At 37.8% G+C, this 22,491-nt stretch overlaps 1 protein-coding gene across 6 annotated transcripts in view; it reads left to right on the forward strand.

The window, feature by feature from the left end:
- The window catches only part of spag9b (sperm associated antigen 9b), a 54,878-nt gene that overhangs the window by 3,231 nt on the left and 29,156 nt on the right, over positions 1-22,491 (forward strand). For 4 of the 6 annotated variants that reach the window (XM_088069584.1, XM_088069582.1, XM_088069581.1 and 1 more), the window contains exons 2-4: positions 9,480-9,600; positions 14,727-14,797; positions 16,388-16,485. In XM_088069584.1, coding sequence (XP_087925710.1) covers positions 9,480-9,600; positions 14,727-14,797; positions 16,388-16,485 — 290 coding nt within the window. Of the gene's footprint in view, positions 1-9,479; positions 9,601-14,726; positions 14,798-16,387; positions 16,486-19,752; positions 20,382-22,491 lie in introns of those variants that run through there. The other 2 variants (XM_088069583.1, XM_088069585.1) reach the window with 2 other exon arrangements.

A 22,491-nucleotide genomic window follows, 5' to 3' on the forward strand; every position in this document is an offset into this window, starting at 1 on the left:
TAAGCAAGTGTTTTCTAAACCATAACAAAGGCATTGAAATTATGAATAAATGGAGTCTGAATATGTTTGAACAATGCTGGGCAAATGAGGAAAGATTTTTTTTATTTTTATAATGGTTTATGAAAAGTTATGGAAAAGTATTAAAAATTTAGTCCATGAAAATGTTTGGAAATTAGTGGATGCCAACATGGTTTGGCGTGGAAAAAGATCAATATATCATAGGCCAAACCTAATTGCAACATCAACAGTAAATAAACAATTTCTTATGTTGCTGTGAGTCAGGGTGATGAAATCACAGTTTGTTTGCACATGTGCGGTTTTTGCCACTCCTCAGTATTTTTCTCGGCTGTTGACATTTGACTTTACGGTTAAATGTTGAATGACAAGTGCAACAGGTCACAAAGCAGAGTGTTAATAATTTATGTCATGTCGTAACACGTCGCTAAAGCTTTCAGAAAGACCGGTGCACATGGGATTTTCCATCAGTATGTTGTGGGCTTTTACATTTGTCTTGTTCCCTCTCGCTACTGAGTGTAAAATACCTCATCCACTGCAGAAGTAGCTCATCACTCAGCCTGGCAACCAGTCAGCTTTCATGCTGATGTGATGGGTCATATTCTCATGCTGCGATGATGTCACAGGTCTCGTCCTTTGGCTCTACATCCTCTCTATAGGAGGGGTCAGCCTCTGTTTATGTCAGTGTGGGAAGTTGAATGAACAATCACAATTCAGGACAAGGTATTTATGGCGATAAGAAGTCACAGTTTTCCACAGTCAGGTTAATGAGCAGAGCTGTTTACTATGCAAGCCATTATATTCTGATTTTTTAAAGGGATAGTTCAGTTTTTAATGAAAATGGGGTTGTATGGGGTATCTATCCATCATCTGTGTATTACACAGTACATGTCAGTTGGCATGCCCCCACTTTGGAGAAGCAGACTAGAGGTCTGACATGGAAGCTAAGCAATGTACTGCTGTGGAGGGGATAACAACAAAACATATTTTAGCCAAAAGCTGTCCCAACAAAAAAAAAACCAAAACTGTCCCACCTAGGGCTGGGCAATATGGATAAAAAATAATATTACAATATTATTAGGCTAGATTGTGATGCAGGGTATACAAGGCACAATGTAGATTTATTTGTCATTTTTTAAAAAAAGTTAAAGATATATATAATGTACTAATAAATAATAATTAAATAGAATAACATGAAAATAAATTTTAAAAAATGTAATATATATAAATATATATCTCTGTATTTTGAAATCTCCTCTTACCTAATGTAGACCACGAAAATACTAAACACTTAAATTAACTACAGTTAGAATAATGAATTTAAATCAAGTAATGTCACAATACAGTTCAGTTAATTATTAAATAAATCAAAGCAGAATCAATTATGCTTTTCTGTTGGAGGACCCGGCTCGTCTCTGGCAGAAAGGGTCAGTGTTTTTGCTGTGAGCTTGAAGCTTCCAGTAAACAGTTGTCATAAGCAGTTATCGTAAAGTTAAACTAATGCTGCAGCCCCTTTAAACGTGACGATTGATTCACTGTGAGCTGGAAACGTATATTCATTTTATTTGCAAGTCAAACTGGTGCTCCTTGGTTGCAAAATACGACTGAATCTTTGCGGCCAGGAGCCCTACAGATACAGAAACACACTACTCTCCTGCTCACGCCAACCTCCCTGGAACAGCGCCGTGCTCTGAAGCAAATTTTACACAATGACTTAAAGCAAAATGACACTTTTCAGTACATCTGTGGCTCGGAGGAGTGTGTGCGACACAACAGTTTAATCAACAGTTTTGTATCCTGGCAGAATCAAAACAAAATTCACCACCTTTTCTCTGAGCTCTCCACAAAATCTTCATTTTAATGTGCGTCTTAAGTTCTGTAAACATTGATTGTTAAACACTCGAATTTTAAACATCTTTGGTGCATTTTACTCCTTGCTGTGTTTTTGCACTTAAATTCTTGAGAGGTCATGATCATTGATCGACCAGTTCAGCTGTATGTACAGCAGTATCTTTTTCTATGCTTTTTTTTGTTTGGAAGAAATATCTCAGGCTCCTGCCAGAAACTTAAAAAAAATCAATATGTCAGGGAAGAACTGATATAAGGGAAGAAGGCAGATGTTGGTCAATTATTACTGTAGACGTAAAGCTGTACAGCTGGCATTACAGTTTTATAGCGATGTATAGATGCAGAAATCATGACCTCTGTGCACAATTAAACACAGAAATGAGGGAGCTGCACAGCCGGCGTCTCCCTCATTTCATTAACCCTCGCTCACTCAGACAGCTGTACCAAGTTCATACCAGTAACATTTCAAATGCTTTAACTGTCACACAATGAAAATTCATAACTAGCTCCGATTGTTTAACCCTTTGAAACCTGAGCCAATATGGCTTGATTTCAAAAACATGGGAAGAAGGCAATGAGCAAAAAATAAGAAATGACTCAAAAATGTGGAGGTCGACAGATTATCGGAGATGATGTTTGGCATTTTGCGGTTTTTCTGTATTGGCGCTTTGTTTAAATGATCACTGATAAAATTAATCAATAAAAAAGTGCGTATTACATTCAGCCAACACCAGGGAAGGCAGTCTGCAATACATGCAAAGAAGTGTCGGCATGGAGGAACTTTAACTTTGTAAAACCTCAAGGAGCTATTTTTATTTGTTCATTTTTCAATTTTAATGCTCACTGAACTAAAGGCGTTCTGTGTTGGAGTTTGTTATATTCCAAATTCTAAATTGCAACAGAAAACTTTTCATTGTTAATGTAAATGCATATTGGTTCCAAATATCAGTTATCAGTCTCATTGCCTACTAATAAGCAGTATCAGCGCTAAATAAACAATATTGGTCGCCCCCTACCAAAATTGAGCAAGAAATGAGTAAAAAGAACAAAAAATTACCTTAAAATATTTTTATTTATTGAAAAGAAAGAAAGTTAAAATCGTGGTTAAAAAAGTGGTTACAATTGTATAACATAAACATAATTTTAAATATGTAGCTCATTTCTTTTATTTTTTGCCCTAGCTTATTAAAAAACAATTGTCTGTAGCACTAATTTCTCGCAATTAGCGGAGCATTTCTTACCAAGTTGCTCATTGCCTTTTTCCCCATGTTTTATAAAGAAAGGCATTTGAAAGCAGCACAAGAAAGGCGTCAATCCAGGTTTCAAACTGTCCTCCAACAAAGCACCTACCTACTGAATGGAGGCAATGAGTTGGCACAGACTCAGTCACTAAGCTGCTCATTTGGGCAACAAGTCACTCCAGTAGCAAAGAAGCGGATTAATCTTACCAAACAAACACAATGTGCGAGCCAAGTCGTGCTTGTCGCTGCTCAGAGCCCAGAGGAATACCTTACTCTTAGTAGTTTGCCTCACCAGAGGGGAGGAAAAGGCAAGGCAGGAAATTCTTGGGGAAAAACAGCACTTCCCGCAGTTCTTTGGTCCACTCAGGGTCGTCTGCTGACCTGCGAGAGACCACAGCCCGCTCACATATAATGCCAGCTGACTGATCGTTATGGATCATTAACATGAACTCTATTAAGAGCACGAGTATCGCTAAAATAATGTAGTACACCTTTAATATGACATGAGAAAAACAGTGAGGATGAGAGAGACAAAAACATGAGTGCAGTTTGCTGTATTTTTATCATCTCTATCTATGTTGTTTGTAAAATGTGTGAAAATACTGCAGTATACTGCAGTCAAATCTGGTTACAGGTACAAATAAAGTAACCTGACCTGACCTGTTTTCAGCTGTGCTCACAGCATCGCTCTCGAGACGGCAAAGTCGGTCAAGCCGGTCACTCTATGACTTCGTTCCAGAATGAAATATCTTTATAATTATTGGATGGATTGCTAGGGAATTTGGTACAGACATTCATGCTCCCCAGAGGATGAATCCCTCTGATTTTGGTGATTCCCCTGACTTGCCCCTTTGTCAGGTGAAGTGCTGCAACAAAACTTCAATTTCTCACTTCGATACAATACCTTGAAAAACAATGACATTTGATAGTTTTTTTGCTCCATTAGGTAAAAATGAACATTTAGGGCATAGGATTAATTTCTTTTTTTATTTAAAGATGCCTTTCACTAGCATTTAAACATTTTAAAAGGTGTGCAGTTTGGTTGGTTTTCTGTCAACAACATGGTAAAAGATAAAAGGCAATCAGCAACTTACCACTCGGTGTGCTGCAAATTGCAAGAAATTAGTAAAACTTAAAAAAATATATATATACATATATAGTTAAAATTATGTTGCAGAAAAAAGAAAGCACTGTCTTCATGATTTTTTAATTTTTTTTTATTCATTTACTTTTTTTCTCATTTTCAGGTAATTTTCGGGCTAATTTTCGGGCCATTTCCTATTAAGTTGCTTGTTGCTAATTATCTTTTTCTTTTTTTTTGTTATTGACTTTTTCTTATTATTTTCTTATTATTTTTATGTTCTTGTAACTTTTCTTTTACCAATTTCTGGCTCATTTTCGAGCCATTTCTTATTAATTTTCTCACTGTCTTCTTACCACGTCTTTTAAAGAATCAACCCAGTTTGCTCATATTTGAAAGACTTAATAACCATGTCATTATAATGGAGCTGTCCCACTAAATACCCTGCAGTAGTTCTCCGATCTTACGCACCCCTGTCAAAAGTCCCAGTAGCAACCCGCAGCCAAAAACACTAAAAGGAGTTGATTTCACTCTCTGTCAATTGAGTGCCAATACAGTGGAGCCCTGTCTGTGCGGCTGTGCACGCACTTGTGCTGGAGCCACATGTGTTTGTGTGTGTGTGTGTTAGTGTGTCGACACGCGGGGACAAAGGGAGCATTATACATGCAGCGTAGGGGGAAGAGTGCACGTTAAAACGCTGGGACGCTCATTCTCTGGAGCGTTGTCATATGCACGAGCCTCCTTCTCGGGTCATATGATGAACAGGAGTGTGAGAGAGGAGGATGCTGGGAGGAAAGACGAAGCGTGTTGTGATACAATTGTCGGCACGTGTCCTCCAGACAGTGCGCTACGTTCTCATGGTGTTAATTGGTGGGAATCTAAGTAGAGCTCTGAATTTTCTTCCAAATCTTTTTCCTGTCAGCAGCTTAACCCTTTGAAACCTGGAGCAACATCAGTTTTCTTGCTCTACATTCAGACACCTTTCACAAGCTATTTGAAACCAAAGCAAATTGGTTTGATTTATTTGGGGAAAAAACATTAGAAAAAAGGCAATGATGAGCTTGACTTGAATTCTCTGACAAATTGCAGGAAATTAGTCAAAGGTGACAAGAAAATGTCCTGAGAATTAGTTTAAGAAATAGGGAGGTTATAAGAAAATTATTTTAAAAAAGTAGAGAGAAATTTGCAGAAAACTATATCGTTACTACACACACACACACGCGCGCACACGTATAAAGTATTAAAACAGTAATAGTGCATTGCATAAATTAAATCAAGGATGAGGAAAAAGAAGTGGATTTAAAGAAAGTCTATAAATGAGAAAGAGAATACAAAAATAAAAAAATAACAAAGTAAAAAAAAACCATTTTGAATGTTATGTAATGTCTCAATTTTCTAAGAAAATTGAATTCTGCATTTTATTACATTATTCATTAAATTAAAATTTTCCAATGGAGTAAGATTAGCCTGTGTGCTAGAAGGCTTCTAGAATCGCCATCAGAGGATATAGCTCAGTACGTCTTAAGTTACTAAAATTAAAATTATGTTTGCAGAATGAAATTATTGACATTTTTAAGCTCTTTTTAGGGTTTATTTTTTGTCCTGACTTTGGGGTAATTTTTTGTGACATTTTCACTTATTTGTTGTTGCAGTGTTTTTTAAGGAAATCAAACCAACTTGCTCAGGTTTTGAAGGGTTAGCATGTAGAAGTTAAGGCCTGTAACTGCTCAGCTCAGTAACTGCTTGAAGTTATGTGCAGTTGCAGATTAGGGGGCACCCCCCGCTACGAACCCTCCCGTCTGTAGTCTGCCCAGTGCTGTGTTAATGCTCTAAGTAGATTTAGATGGGAAATGCTTGCTTACTACCAAAAGCTCAGGTCTTAAGATGCTCCCTGGGCTTTCCAGACCCCACTGGGCCCTCTGTAAGCCTCTCACCCTCAAGCCCCAAATAACCGCCTCACCCCCTTGAAGCTGAGAGAAGTGTACATTCATGCGAAACAAATCAAATTTCACAATTTTTTTTAATACATCGAGGGGAGAAATCATATGTGCATACATGTATTGATATATCTGTTTGTGCCTTAAATAAGTATGCGTAGGGATGTATATACATGTATACAAAAGGTACATTTGTCAGTGACACTTCTATTACTATGATGTTCTCAGAAAGATTTCTGTGTGTGTGTGTTTTTTTCTTTAAATGTATTTATTTATTATTTTATTTTAAATGCTAGTTTTTTGTCATCATGCCACTGTGTTTACTATTTATATATATATATATATATATATATATATATATATATATATATATATATATATATATATATGTGTGTGTGTGTGTGTGTATATATATATATATATATATATATATATATATATATATATATATATATATATATCTCACATGCAGAGGTAAGAAATGACAAGTCAAGAGTTCTGTGCTAAAATAGCTCTGAGAGCCTCAAAAGGCAGAGAAAAACCAGCCCACCAGTGACTGAATTATGTCTTTTGAAAAGAATAAAAACAGTCTTTAGTGAGAGTTCACAAAAGCATCTTAAAAAGAAGCACCTTTGTTAGACGCCTCCAGTCTCAATGTGATATGCACATGAAGAGGCTGTTTGTAACAAGGAGCTCAGGTGATCCTTATCTCTGTGCATATGACATCCACTCCCTGCCCAGGGCCCAGTAGTCGGGCCCCGGGCACCCACATCACAAGACTGCGTGTTTACAGGCATGGCAGAGTCTTCGCCTGTCATCAGACACCTGACTCAGTAATCAGCTGAGGTATCAATAGATGGGCTCTCAATAACAAAACCAACCAACCAACCAACCAAGAAAGCAAGAAAATCATGTATCATTTCTCTTTTTAGGATTCTAGATTATAGCCATTCACAATAAGGCCGCAACTGCTGATTACGTTTGTTACAAATTAATGTGGATGATTTTCTCGATTAATCTTTAGGTCTAAAGAACATGAGAAAACATTGAGAAAAGCCTGTTACAATATCTCAGAGCAGGGGTCTTTAATGTTTTTAAGACCAAGGACCCCTTAGCTGAAAGAGAGATGGAGCAGGGACCCCTAACTACATCAATTGTATAAAATTAAGATGCATATTAAAGTGAGCCTTCATTAATGTGTGGGGGGGCCTAAAGTGCCTTGATTATACACATGCATAATCATGGCACTTTAGGCTGTGTTTGGTGCATACAATACTAAGCCATTAAAATAATAGCAACTGGCTGATTCATATATTGGGGGGGGGTATTTTTGCTTTAAAAAGATATTTTAAAAATTGGTTGATTATCAAAATAGTGTTAGATTAATTTTGAATTTAATAACTGATTGACTTCCACCGTTAAGTCCATAGTAATAAAATTTTTTTGTCTCTGCAGGTTTTGGCTGCAAGTGCAAATTTACACACTTATTTCTACTTTTTTTATGTGTGTACTTCGCCAGCATTTCGGGGTTTTGTTAATATCCACATTTACTTTGTTCTAGTTTTTCTTCATTTGATCTCGATATTTATCCCTCCAGTGACCCACTTTCTGTTAGAGCTCATTAAAGTTTCATTTAATCTCTTCATAAAGTGTAAATTGCCATCAGGGAGCAGTGGTTGCCCCACTGTTAAATGGATTAGATTTGGGCTGAATGGTAGATTTGTGGCTGGAGACAGTCCCGGAAGCCACCATTGATATCCATTTGTCTGTGCGGAATTGGTAAAGTAACAGATTTTGAATATTATTCTTATCATCAGAGTGACTTATTGTGCATGTTGGTGTTACGAGTGCACTCAGTGTGCTGTGTGCGGGCTTATTCAGTCTCCTGATATGAAAACAGCCCGAGTCAAAGATCCCCTGAGAGGACTGAGGTTAATAACAACTGCTGCTGTGAATATCAAAAAGCAAACTTGACACTGATATCAAGTGTTACTAACTTATCCAGGAAACCGTGTGTCTGACACACACACACACCCTAACACAAAAGCTGTGGCCATGTTTTTTTTGAGGAAGCTGGCGCTGTGCACCTGTTGTGCAGAGAGGTTAGACGACGCTCACAATGGCCAGAAGACAGACACTGTACGCTTCATTTTCCACTGGTATCAACACTGTTAGCACAGGCAGCTCTTTATCGCATGACTTAGTTCATAACATTTCCATTTACCCCGACTCAATTTCACGCACATTCAAAGGTTTTGATGTCATAGATGGGGATGATCGTGAGGCGTCGCAGATCGCAGATGTCAGACTGGCAGAGAGGAACCGACTGCCACATGCACCTGTGACATTTCTGTCTCCCATTGCTGCCATGAACCAATCATCTCATCGCTCTCTCACTGGGAGTTCACAAGTTTACAGTGCTCATGTTAAAGAGGGATTTTACCTCACATAAAACTAGGCTGCCTGTGCTGTAGAAATACGCTTTTGACCAGAGAAAAAAGAAAAAAAGGACTGTGGTATTTACTTTTGCTCAAGCGATAGAAAACTTACAACTACCAGAATGCACTGCGCCATACCAGACCAATACGCCCTCCTGCTTGTGGGTAATGTAATGCGACCCCGTCCGTTTTACACAACGGCGTTCAGCTGGAAACAAACAATGTTTATGAATTTACAAAAACTTTGTTGTCCACAAATGTTGAAAGTTGCCTTCGGTTTCACCATAGAATACATAAAAGACACAAAATATGTAAAAGATATACCCTAAGAACATAAAAACATAAAATTTAAAAGTGACAGCAGTGCATTTCATGTAAAAAGTATAAAACAGGTGTTAGTGATACACATTCGAGCAGAGATAATTTACAAGAAATAAATATTCATGTAGAATTCTCATGTCATGCCATCTGGTATTTTGCGCATTTTAGGGATGCGCAAAATATCAGTCTTTGTTATCAGCCAGTATCGACTTTATAATGAACTTTCAGAATCTACCAACATGCTTTTTCTTATTTTGCACAATGAATTACTGTATTTGTTGAAAAGCATTGTATTTTATGTCTTTATCAGCTGGTGGGCCATCACAATGTATGCAAAATATGATGTTAATTCCACTACAGAAGAGGTTTAATGATCACTAAAATTAGGTGGGAAAAAAGTGGATAAATGGATACTGATACCAGAATTAGTTATCGTCAAAATGAGCTGTTATATATCAACATATCAGATATCGGCAAAAAATCCAATATCGTGCTTCCCTAAAGTTTACCACAGTTCATCTACACTATACAAAGTACTTTTTTTAAATTCAGTGCTTTGACAATCAAAGCTGTGTTCTTTCTGTGTTTTTTTCTGCAGAGGTACATCGCCCTAGAAGACTCCCAGGAGGGCGAGAAGAAAGACCTCCAGTGTCGACTGGTGATGCTGGAGTCGCACACGCGTCAGCTAGAGCTTAAAACGAAAAACTGTGCAGATCACAGTAAGTCCACAGACACACTGCACTGTCTCAATAACACACACACACATCACACAGGCCAGTTCCCCTGTGAGCAGCATCGACAGCTTGCAGGTCTTGTGACTGTTTGTTAGCTCTGATGAGCCAGAGGGCAAATTGACTCCCATGTCCGCACAATAACGGCCATTAGTAACATACAATGAGTGTTTGCCTGCCACGTTTGCTAAATGAGCTGTAACGGAAGTGGTCGCACATATTCCAAGCCCTGAAAGGTTCACGGTGGACCTAAAGACCTACCTTCTAAGTTAGGCTTTTAATTGGACTTTGTTTATTTTTTAATATTTATTTATATATTGTAGTCTGTTTTACAGTTTCATTGTTTTCCCTATCATTTTGTTATTTTTAACATATTTATTCATTATTTTACTCTGTGCTTTTATCCTTTAATTTACCTATTATTTACAGTTTGCATATTTACTTATTTACTCATCGGTTTATTTATTTTTGTTACTGCTCTTATCATGTTATTTATTAATCCATTTATTTATTTACTTATTTATTTACTACTGTTTCCTCAGTTCCTGGTTTTGATGAGTCCATTTTTTTGTATTTGTTACTCACATGCTTTTGTGGGAGTGTTTTGGGAGGTGGATTTTAGCGAGTTTAGGCTCTGACCTGCTTGTAAATGTCAGTCGATTTATTTAGATTTTTTAGTAGCATTTGTGTTTCTAGATAAAAACAGTCGCTAAATACCTCGAAAATCAGAAAGAAAACTCCAAGGCACTCTTTTTTTTAAAAATGTTAAAATGCTTTTTTTTCTACGGCATGGTCATGATGGACCTTAAAAACACACTCTTACACATTTCGGCATACAAGCCTTCGTCAGGGAGTCAAACAAACCAAAAACAATATTTCAAATCATAGCATATCCCCCCAAAGAGCACCTCGAACAGACTGACTTTTGAGTCCAGGAAGCGCTCCTTTTCTTGCATTTTTGATTACCTCCAGTATTTCTGTAAAAAGTAATGCTATATTTTTTTCTGAGGGAGGAGAGACCTTTAAATGTAAGGTACAGTGTGATTATCCTCAGAGTGGTAGTGTTTTAAGGTCATCCAAAGAAAGACCTCATGATGTGTGCATGACTGTACTGTTGTCAGAGAGTATGACAACTCCACCACCGATCGTTCCACCGCAGGGCCGTGACATACGCCTCATTCATGCTAAGGGAAAATTTGTGAGTTCTCAGCAAATGTCTTTTGTTTCTGTCAGTGTGACACTTCCCTTTTTCTGTTTGCCAGTTTCACTTGTCTGTAATTATGTTTTTAGACCAAACAGGCAGCAGGGTAAGTTAGATCACTATTCTAGGTTTTGTCCTGTCAGTGGGACACACACACACACACACACACACACACACACACACACACACACACACACACACACACACACACACACACACACACACACACACAATCTACCTCTATAAACCCAAGGACCCTTTGATGAATGCAAACACACTGTCAGCTTCATCTCCTGTTTATTAATGTTCATATTTCATTCTTTTTTTGAATACAGTGGAAACAGTTTATATGGATCATAGATCTTTGGACAGAATCATTCCTATGCAAATGCTGTTTAAATAATGTACTATAGTAGTATCAAGTATTCCGCTTACAATTTTTATTTGGGGTCTTTTCATACCTCACAACATATGGAAAATACACTGTAAAACTATGGTAATTCTGTTTTTATTTCATTATAATTTCTGGTTGTCCATCCCATTCTTGTGAATGCAATATCTTAAAAACGCCTTGAGGGAATTTTCTTTTTACGTCCACTTTGACTCAAGAGCGGACTGATTAGAATTTGATGGTCGAAGGTCAAATTTCAAGGCAACTGTGACCTCACAAAACAGGTATAAAATAAAGCTAATTGAAATCATATGTGGAAAAAGCAAGTTTTTAGTCAATGAATAAAATGTCCTCCTTGAAGCTTATAGCTACTAGTCATGGCTGTTATTGACGGACACAGAAAATGAATGCGCACAAGAAAAGCACCTGTGGTTAAAGCTGTGCTCATCATGGGGATTGTCATCGCCTGCTCATGTAACGCCCCGGTAATGAATCAGCTTCACTGTATTTTGAAATTAAATTCGGTAAATAGTGAAGCTGTCTGTTACATCACTTTATATTAATGTAATAAATATACAAGTGTTAATTAAATGGTAATCTGCATAAGAAATAAAGAAAAAGTAAAAAAAGAAAATAGTTGTCTGCTTAGAGTGATCAATTTGATCAATTTGATTTGATGCAATCACTTTAACAGGTTTTCACTGTAATTTATTTTTTTATGCCATTTTTGCTTTTACTGGATTGCTTACAAATGTATATAATTACACAACTAAGGGTGAGGGATAGTGGTGAAAAGCAACTTAAATTTTAGACTAGAGCTGAAACTATAAGTTAATTGAATAATTATTTAGACAATTAACAAAAGAAATAAAGAAACAAAACTAAGTAAATAAAAATTTTGATAATGAATTCATTATTTCAGTCATTCAAAAAGTGAAAATCGTGAAAAAATGCAACAATTTCTCAGGTTTCAGCTTTTTATATAAGAAAATTGGAGCATTTGCTGCATGTCATATATTATACTTCAGGGTTCCTGCGGACACTTAAAAAGTCTTAAAAGGCATTGCATTTATTGATCTAAAAATTAGGCCTTGATTGACATTAAAATATCTTAAATATCTTCAATAAATCTTTTATAAGTTTTAAAAGTATTTGGGACACTGGGAGGAGGATTTTATGGCAATGTTTTTTCTGACGTTGCATTGTAAAATCCTAAATTAAATGGTAACATCTATTTTTTTTAAAAAAATGTATAAAATGCCTAAGAGTAAAAAAACACAAAATTGCCACGAAAATTTGCCAAAAAATGGTAATTTCCAGTTTAGTTCTCCCCTCGTCTTTGCGATGCAGAGAGGATGATGCTTTTTTAAAATTTTTATGATGTTTTTTAATATTTAAGGTAGAGCATCTAACTTTTTTAATTTACATTAATACAATGAAGGCAAAACTGTCCCTATTCCTAAGTCATTGATGTCGATTCTTTTTTTTTTGTCTTTTACTGTACCCTAATAATTCCTTGTTTACCTTAAACAGACTATATTTAAGTATATATTTTTTTGCATTTATGAAAAGATCAGTTCTTTCTGGAGGACATATTTACTCTTTTTATGTGGGGCTTTTCTTTAGGATCACTTCCATTTACTCTGCACACCTCTGTGTCTGACCTGTGTTATTTCTGCTCCACTCTTTAACCACTAGTTCCTCTATCAGCCCTCTCATAACCACACTATCACTCTTTCCATCATTCTGCACAGCTGCTGCCTCAGCTGCTGCTCTTCACTGATCACGTAGGTGCTTTTTTGTTTCTAAATTCTGTTCTGGAGTTTTGTTTAACACCTGAGAAAAAGGTCCTGCGAATTAGCTGTATCGACTCTCAGCAGGTGCTTAGTGCATGGCCACTTTAACGGATTTACACAGGAAGTTTTAATGCTACTCTCCACCTTTTGCTTGGCTTTCTGAAAACACACAGAGGCTGTCGTACTGTTTTGACCACAGAGAGATGTCACCCTAGAGCCACAAACAGTGGATTACGACTGAAGTTGACGGTTGCTCTCTAGATAGGTGTGTTGATTGTTTATAACCATTTTTTTCCTATTTGGTTAGATGGTAAACATGAAATGTGTAATTTTCTTCTACTTGTAACTTTTTCATTTCCACTTTTGAGGTAGCACACGATAAAATGAAACTTTTTAGACTGACATAATTAGAGACCAAACAAGCTGCTATTATTTTTCTTTTTTTTTCTTTTTATTTCAATACAATGTATAAAAATCAGTGTTGCTCCTAACTGTTAATATATCCCAGGCTGTGATAATAAAAAAGGTCTACTTAGCATGTAGAATATTATTAATTATTTTTTGTTTTTATCTAAAAACATCGTGGCTTCCTGACAAAAAATCTGGCATTTAAAGGGTTAAGATTCTGAAAACTGATGAATATTTGATATTTATGATTAGGACTGATGTTGGTTAAAAAAATCAATGAAACTCAATGAAAACAGAAAATGATATGAATGAATAATATTTTTTATAGCCAGATTTTTCAAAAAGTATTTTGTGTGCAGAGCGGTATGCATATTTGACACCGCACAAAAAATAAAAATGTATAAAAATCAATGTGGCTTTGTATCCCAGGTTGTTATAATAAAAAAAAACAAAATCTAGTAAGGATGTATTATATTGACATTTTTTTTTGTGTGTTTTTTTCCCCCCATCTAAAAACTAAAAACTAAAAACGCATCATGACAAAAACCTGGCATATGAAGGTTTAAAATTCTGAAATGAATGTATACCACATCATGAAGTCACAGAAAAAGCAGATACATGGGATTTATATCTTGTTATTTAAAGGGACAGATGAGCAGGTAGAGTATGACAGCAGTGATCACCGTGTACATGACTGTAGCTGTTACTCAAGCGTTACCATAGCAATGAGTGGAGCAGACTTGAAGCCTGTCTATCAGCGTGCTCTCTCTGGCCTCGCAGACTTTTCGTGATGACAGAACATGTCACAGAACGCATGAGTGAAGTCTGCAAGTCCGGAGGATGGACTGTTGGATTCAGCCATGGATTTAGATGCTTATAATAATTTGTTGTCAAAGCCATGTTGTCTATTGATTAATTAGTGTTTTAATGGCATATTGATTTGGGTTGAAACATGGGTGATGACTGAGTTTGATATCATAAAACGGTATTAGTGCTGCCTGCTTGGTGTAACTCAGGATGGGTTTTATTGATGCACGGTGGCCCTCTTCTGGCTCTGACATGTTATTGCAACAACTACTCTAACACCACACTCAGTACCACAGAATTTAATGATGCAAAATGTAAGGCAAAAATTCTGTATTTCCCACAGGACAAGTTATTTGTTAGTGGAACAGTTTGATTGATGTTTTGTCAAAGAATTTAGGAATTTACATTAATTGATTCATTTAGAAAATAGCCTTTTTGAAACAAAATTGTTATGAGTAAATTCTGTTTTATCATATGTACTTTGAGTAATTGTCTCTTTTTTTTCATCCAGTTAGCAGACTGGAGGAGAGAGAAGCGGAGCTCAAGAAGGAGTATAATACCCTTCATCAGAGACACACAGAGGTAAGCCAGTCTGAGATAAAGATAGTAAAGGGTATCCTGAACGCTATTTGCCCTCGATAATATGTCTAAGTCAGAGCAACAAAGTTGAATACAGGTTTTGAAATTGATCCAGTATTGAGCGTGAGGACTGCAGCTGGCAACTGTGAAACAGGCTGCAGTGTAACCACTCGGGACAGAAAGAAGAAGAAGACGTACTTAATTAATCCTTGAGGGTGAAATTAAATTTTCTCAGTCCGTTGTCATATAAACACAGGCCTGAGATCCAAACACAGGACCTATACACAAGCATACAAAGACATCATCAGGCATGGTATTCTTACTGTTGTTGATCTGCAAGCAGGATGAGGTCATTCATTTAAAAGTGACATATCTCTCTCTCTCTCTCTCTCTCTCTCTCTCTATATATATATATATATATATATATATATGTTTTTTATTTATGAATAAATATTTCTAAAATGTTTTGTGTTTTAAAAAAAATTTAAAAGTGAAAAATGAATATTTTTTTTATTCTTAATTCTTATCTTATTTTTTATATCGGATTTTCCTTTAGCAGCGGCTTAAATCTCTCTGGAGGGCGCCAAATATTCTTCCATGGGGGGTGGGGATACAGAACCAAGCTAAAAGCATGGAAGTAATTACAGATGATCCCTGACTCTAATTGAACAATCAGGCAAAGTCATTGGCAAAGAAAAGCCCCAAGAATCACTCTCAAAAAATCTGTGGCTACATAGGGAGATGTCGATCAGAATTTCACAAATCTGCACTACCATGCCGTTCAGCGGCCAGAGGGAAGTTGGTCCTGGAGGAACTTAACCGGGCAAAGTTTATCACGTTAACTGCAGCCACGTAATGCCAATAAGCTTTTCAAAAGCATGTAAAGAAAGAACAATGAATGACTGTGAATGACTGTGACTGTGAATGACTGTGAATGACTTAATAATGATGATTATTAACAGAAAAATGAGAGCGAGGTTGAGACTCTTGTTTTGAATCCATGATAAAATGCAGTAATGGTTGAACAACATACAATGACAGTTCAAGTGAAGTGATAGAAACCAAAATATACTACAAAGCGGAATGGAGTGGGTGAGATGAAGATGATTAAAGCATCCAAGCATGAAATATGTTTGTGCTGAGCCATTGGTCCGCCTTGGTCTGTTATAGATTATGCATCACTAGCAGATGCTCCAAAACCTCTCAGGCTTCAGCAGCCAACTGCTGATCTGAATAATGTTGAATAGAGACGATGAAAGTCTAATAAAAGCTGTCACCTACACACTGCTGCCTCATTTGCATCATTTATTGTGAGTCTGACTGCCACAGCTGTGTCTCCGCTTCATATGTGAGGGACCATAGAAATGACTGTGAAAGATTGTAGGGGTTCTTGTGACCTTTTATAATAAATTATGCTATTGTTTTGTAGCAACAAAGTCATAATCTTTTCTGAACTACTCAGTTCAAGAGTCCAGCATATAAAAGGTGTGAACACCCACAAAAAACTGTACCATCCAGATTGCAAAATGACTGTAAGTCAAGAATGTTTTTTTTAACTAATTCCATGACTCTCTGTGTTCATATTTCTTGCAGATGATCCACAGCTACATGGAGCACCTGGAGCGAACTAAACACCAGCACGCAGTCATGGCAGCAGAGCCCTCAGATGCAGGCACATCCACCAGAACACGGTAAGTATTTTTCCCCTCACTTTATACTGTGTTTTTCCCATTCTAAACTTAGTTGCTACCCCTTTGACACCCTGGGAATTTCAAGCTGTTATGCTGCCTCGCTGTTTTAGTGTAAAAGGTACAATCGTGAAAAATGGGCCAGCATCAGAGGTATAACAGCACTGAAACTGTGTTGTGTAAAAGCTATACACAGCAGGATGGGATCATGGGTAGCACAGGTGTGATGCTTTGACAATGTCTTATGTGTACGACTCACTAACTTGAAGAAGAAGAAGGAGAACAGCGGCCGAGGTCTGGAAGAACCCTAACCCTCTAAGTAGAGGGTGAGATATACCTATCCCTATGTAATATGTCACATTAGAGGCTGAAACAGTTGTGTTAAATATCACGCCCGTCACGCATCTTTTGCTTTCACGATGCCACATGCTATCTAAAATCTCACTCTGGAGTGGCACAATGCCACCATTGTTTTGTTCTTTGTAAACATGTAAAGGCGGCATGGAGAAGGCTCTATAGCGTGATCTCTGTGAAAAATGTCAGTCACCAGCCCCTTTTACACGGCCTCTTATAGGCAGAAATTTCATGCTGATACGTTGCCTCACCATTCTGTATTAAAGGTACAATCAAAAAATTGGAGAACAACTTTGTCTCACCTTTAAGCTTGCATACGAGGTAGTAACCGCACTGAAATGATGTCTGTGTAGAAGGCGACACAAAGCATCATGGGTGGCACGGGTCTGAAGTTGTAAGGACATGTTATGTGTACAATCTATTGCAGGAGATTTAAAAAGAAGCTGATAGCAGATAGCAATTAACTCAAGAAGAACAACGTCCGAAAATGTCCGCAAACTGGGAAAATAATGTGTTCCAGGAGCTCCTTACCCTCCAAACAGAGTATGAGATCAGTTGCTATATAACAGTAACGCTAAATGATTGTTATTGACATGTTAGGCCATTGTTATTATTTAAAAAGTGCTGCTGACATATGTAAAACTAGAAGCAGATGCTGTTGTGTTAAATGTCATGCCTGACACACCCCTTTTGATTCTGGGATGCCGGCATGCTGTCTATAATCAAATATGGTTTAGGAATTTTCTTGATTTTAAGTTAGCATTATATTGTGCTATCAGATGTTGACACTAACCGCAGGTAAACTTCATGTAAAAATGCAACACTGATTTCACATGCAAATTTCTGTCCATTGTTACACTCGCCCTGGTATTAGTAGATTTATAGCTCAGTAGAAGTTGGATTTCAGGACTTGACAACGTGTGTTATTATGGATTTGTCTGCTGTATGTGAGTGATTCTCCAAGTCCTCAAACCTGTATCGGAGCAGAGTGAACCACTCGACTCCCACACACACGTATATCTTCCCTGCAGGCAAGAGGCAGAAGTGGGTCAGGGAACGTGTCTCAGCAGAGAGGCAAAGCCTGAATGCAGTGAATGAAGCCACTGTGAAACGGAGGTAGACGTTGGGTGTTTGTAGGTAAAGATTAGTGTTATGAGATGGATTTGGACATGAAATGCAAAGACAAAGTATGGAAAGGAAAACGTTATTATAAACTGCATGAAGGAATTCAGCTAAAATTCAGGGCAGAGAGAGGAAATTGTGGATGTGTAAATCAGAGCTGTAGGTTGGATGTTGTCAGATTAATCGCCTTCGATGGGATGATGAGCTTCGTGGTTGATTGCGTTTTTGCAGAGCAGATTAGGCCTACCGCACAAGGTCAGCAGACCTCCGCAGTTTATATAAACATTTCAGATGTCAGTGCATTCAAATTATTTGTTAAGTTCAGCCCTGTCGGTCAGCAAGTACCAGTATTTACTCCTTTGTATTGATTTTCCCCTCTAAATTTTTCATTATTTTGGTGAATCAATGTAACTGTCTACCTTCACAAGCCTTCCAGTGCTGCAGTGAGCCAGTCAATCACATGATCAGACCCTCACTATGCTTCCTTGTTAGCAAAGTTTTGTTCTGCTAAGATGCAGTGTTTGGTTTAAAATGAAGCATTCAGTGGCCTCACCAGACCATAATACATTCTTTTCTTGGTCTCAAGTACAGCTGGGAATCAGTACTTGATACCTTTAAGGTTTTGAATGTATAACTCAGTTCCAAGTAGTACTATAACTTCTCCAGTCAAATGATATTGTATTACATATAGTTTGCGGACTTGTTTGTATATATTTATTGTAATATGTAATATATAATATAATATATAATATTTATATATATAATATTTTAAGAAGAGCTATTTGTGTAAAGCCAATGGTGGTGTGTGGATATTGGTTAAATATTGGTTGGTAGAAAAAAAGGTATTGAAGTGCTGTACTGGTATGAATATCACTTCAAGGGTACTAGTATTGTCTTTTTTTTAAATGATGCTCAGCCCTAGTTTCAAGTCTTTCATTTAACTTTTGGTAATCATTAGTCCCGATGTTGTACGTTTTTATTTATCTGTGGTTTTTCTTTGCAACTCTAAACACACTGGGCCAACAGTTATTACATGCACAGGGTGAGAAAGGCGAGCACTCGGCAGATTTACTGCTATGTCATATTTTTTGTGAGGAGTTTTCATTATTGTGGTTATTTTATTGTTTCCTCCTCTGATTTCTGCTTTTCAGCAGTATATATTTTTTAAAAAATATTTGTCCACCTTTCATTATTACTTCATTACTTATATTCAGGTAATTTTCTCGTTAATTTTTACTAATTTCTAGCTCATTTTTAGGCAATGTTTTATTGAGTTCCACATTGCCTTCTACCCAGAAATCAATTTGCTCAGGTTTCAAAGTGTTAACGTGTAAAAACTTGGTCACTGCGCTATTTGTGTCTGTAAATAATAACTGCATTCATTGTGATTTACTTTTGTAAAACAGTAAACCATGAAACAGTCAGATGTGCAAACAGAAGTAAAGAGAATGGCACCTGATTGTGTGTTTTATTGTACCATGGACTGTATCTGTGCATTCAGGCAGCCCCCGGTATTTCCTAGCCCTTTTCTATCCCTCCAGTTAATGCAGACACACTGCCAACCTCCCTCGCACACGCATGCACACACACACACACACACACACACACACACACACACACACACACACACACACACACACACACACACACACACTTTTTGATCAGTCTCCCTGTTGTGCCGGTAAGCTGCAGCCTGAGAAGAGGCATATGAAACGAGCTGCCTCAGCACCCAAAAGAGAGAGGGAGATGGGGGGGTTGCCATCAGAGTGAGAGAGAGAGCGTCAGAGTGTTCTAGACTGCACAGCGGCAGCCGCGTCGCATCTCAGCAGAGGATAGGAGGAGCAAAGGAGGGAGGAAAACTGAATCACCTGCTGGAGGAAGACGCCTGAGGAGCTGCTGCCGCCAGCCTCCGCCTGCTCTCCGTGGATCATCTGCCGCTCTCCTCTGCTGCTCGGCTTGAATCCGTCGCTGCTGCTGAAGCCACCAGGATTACAGTTGTTGTGACTGCTTGCCGGCAGATTGTTCTGCCTCTGAGCTGCAGTGTCAACAGCCCTGTTGCTCAATCCCAGCTCTAAGGATACAGCATCTTTGACCTCAGCTGTAGATAAACTTACAGCGGCGGATGTCCAATCAGAGGTCTGCTGAGGTGAATTCGGTGATTCAGTGACCTCCCAACTCATCTGCCGTCATCGTCTGAGCCCTCCAACCCTCCTGGTCCCCTGTCGAGGCACTGGGCCATGATCTGGGGGGGCCATGAGCCCCGGGTGTATGCTGCTGTTTGTTTTTGGCTTTGTCGGGGGAGCGGTGGTCATCAACTCTGCTGTACTGGTCTCTCTATCAGTGCTGCTGCTGGTTCATTATTCTGTCTCTACCGGCGGCTTACCTGCCCTACCTTCCTTACCCTCCTTACCCAGAGTCAGCAGGTATATACATATATATATAAATATATGTGTGTGTGTGTATGTTATCTTGCTGTTATCTGTGTGTCTGTTGCCAGCTTGCAGCCATGCCGTCACAGTGTTGCTGCCATGTGGGTGTGTTACAGTTAGACAGTGTGAGACTCTAAAAGTAGGTCAAGAGAGAAATGGCAGCATCATATCAGGACGACTACACCTCAGATATTTACATTTCAGCATATCTGTTTAGCATTATTCAGTTACAATCTTTTCCGAGCAGCACTAGAGGACTTGTCCTCACCCATCGGCTCAAATAACAAAAGGCAGCACTGGTCACCATCAGTGGCCCGCATGTGACCTCCTCCTCTCAATATGGTGGTGTGTCCATTGTTTTTGGGGCTGCTGCCGCTTTTCATCGCTGCATGCCGGCTGCTTTTTTCAGTGGCAGCCATTGTTCTGCTTGACTGTACAATTTTTTTATTTTTTATACCCAGCCACTGAAGTGAGAAAAGCTGCTGGTGTGTACCTGCGCTGATGAAATGGAGGGTGGAGTGTACTTATTTCCGAGGGTTGTTGTGAAATGTGAGTTTGAATATGCATGCAAGAGTGAGCTGGTCAGCGAGACTTTATTATGAGAGCTGGAGAACACATTTGTTCACGCTGATGTGTGTGTCTCAGCAGACCTTCATGGCTGGATGTGTCTCCAGTCATAGTGACAGATACAAATGGATCTGTGTTATTGCCTGAGCTAAGAGGTGGGAGGTGATGGAGTTTATGAGGCAACCAACTTTATTTCTCTTCCCACCACTCCAGTGCCAAATTGTCTCAAGGGAGTCTTTGTGACAATACCTCACAACAGACTAGGGGTGGCTCGATATTGTTTTTTGTAGGGCCGATATTTATTATTAGTAATTAATGAGACCGATAACCGATATTTAGAACCAATATGCATTTACAATAAAAATGAAAATCTTAAAAATCTTAAAGTTTCCAGCAACTTTTTTTTAATTAAGTCAAGTGAAAACTTAAATAAAAAAATAAATAAATAAAAATAGCTCCCTGAGATTTTACAAAGAAAGTCTCGGCCATGCTGACATTTTCTTTGTACTTTTTTTTAAGCAAGTATTTTTATTCGATTTTTTTGTACTGCACATATTCCTGCAGATACAAAAACAGAAAACAAGTAAGGTACAATACAGAACATTCATAGCAAGGTATCATCATAATAAAACTACTAAGACTTGTTTAAAATAATCAGGGAATTCTTTGTACTTTTAAATTAATTCATTTTATCAGTGGTCATTAAATGAAAAACACAGATACAGATAATCGCAAAATGCCAAATATGATAATCCAATCTCATCTGATAATCATCCTGGCGGAAAATCTGTTGACCCTACAACAGACTCACTTTGTTTTAGTTTATCTAACTGATAACATTATGTCTATCAGCTTCAACTGAAAAAAAATTACAAATTAAAATGCAAAATGGAAAAAAATAAATACTTGTCATTTAGTTTAGCAAAGGCAAATTAGATGTATAATAAGTCATGTAAGTGACTTCGGGCTTAGTGAAGAAAAGAAGCTGTTCCACCAAACTTTATTCATTACGTCTCACTAAAGCCTTTTCTACCACATTTCTCTGTAGCAACCTCATCACAACGTAGAGAGAGGCTCAAAACAGTCAAACTAATTATACATGTCTGTCCGCGTTTATATAACGTAAGACATAACCCATACCGTGAACTTATTGCAAAGTATAAATCACATGTTCTTGCACCATGCTGTTTTCAGGACTGCTTTCTTACGGTCTCCTTTGCCACCAAAAGAATTATTTATGTTTTCAAACAAACGTAATAGTGCAGCTGTAGCGATGGCAGTGTTGGTCTGTTGGCCGGCTGGACAGTCCAACACTTCGATCTAAACAGAAATATCTAAAAAAAATATTGGATGGATTGCCACAGAATTCATTACAAATATCATGGTGAATCCTAATGTCTTTGTTAACCCTTTGAAACCTGAGCAAATTGGTTTGACTTCTTTCACAAACATGGAAAGAAGATAATGTGCAACTCAAGAAGAATTGACCCCAAAAGTGGCAAGAAATAAGTAAAAAGTACAAGAAAATTACCTTAAA

Source organism: Plectropomus leopardus, chromosome 19 (assembly GCF_026936395.1).
Source record: "Plectropomus leopardus strain MGB_pleo_1.0 chromosome 19, ASM2693639v1, whole genome shotgun sequence".
Classification (NCBI taxonomy): Eukaryota; Metazoa; Chordata; class Actinopteri; order Perciformes; family Serranidae; genus Plectropomus; species Plectropomus leopardus.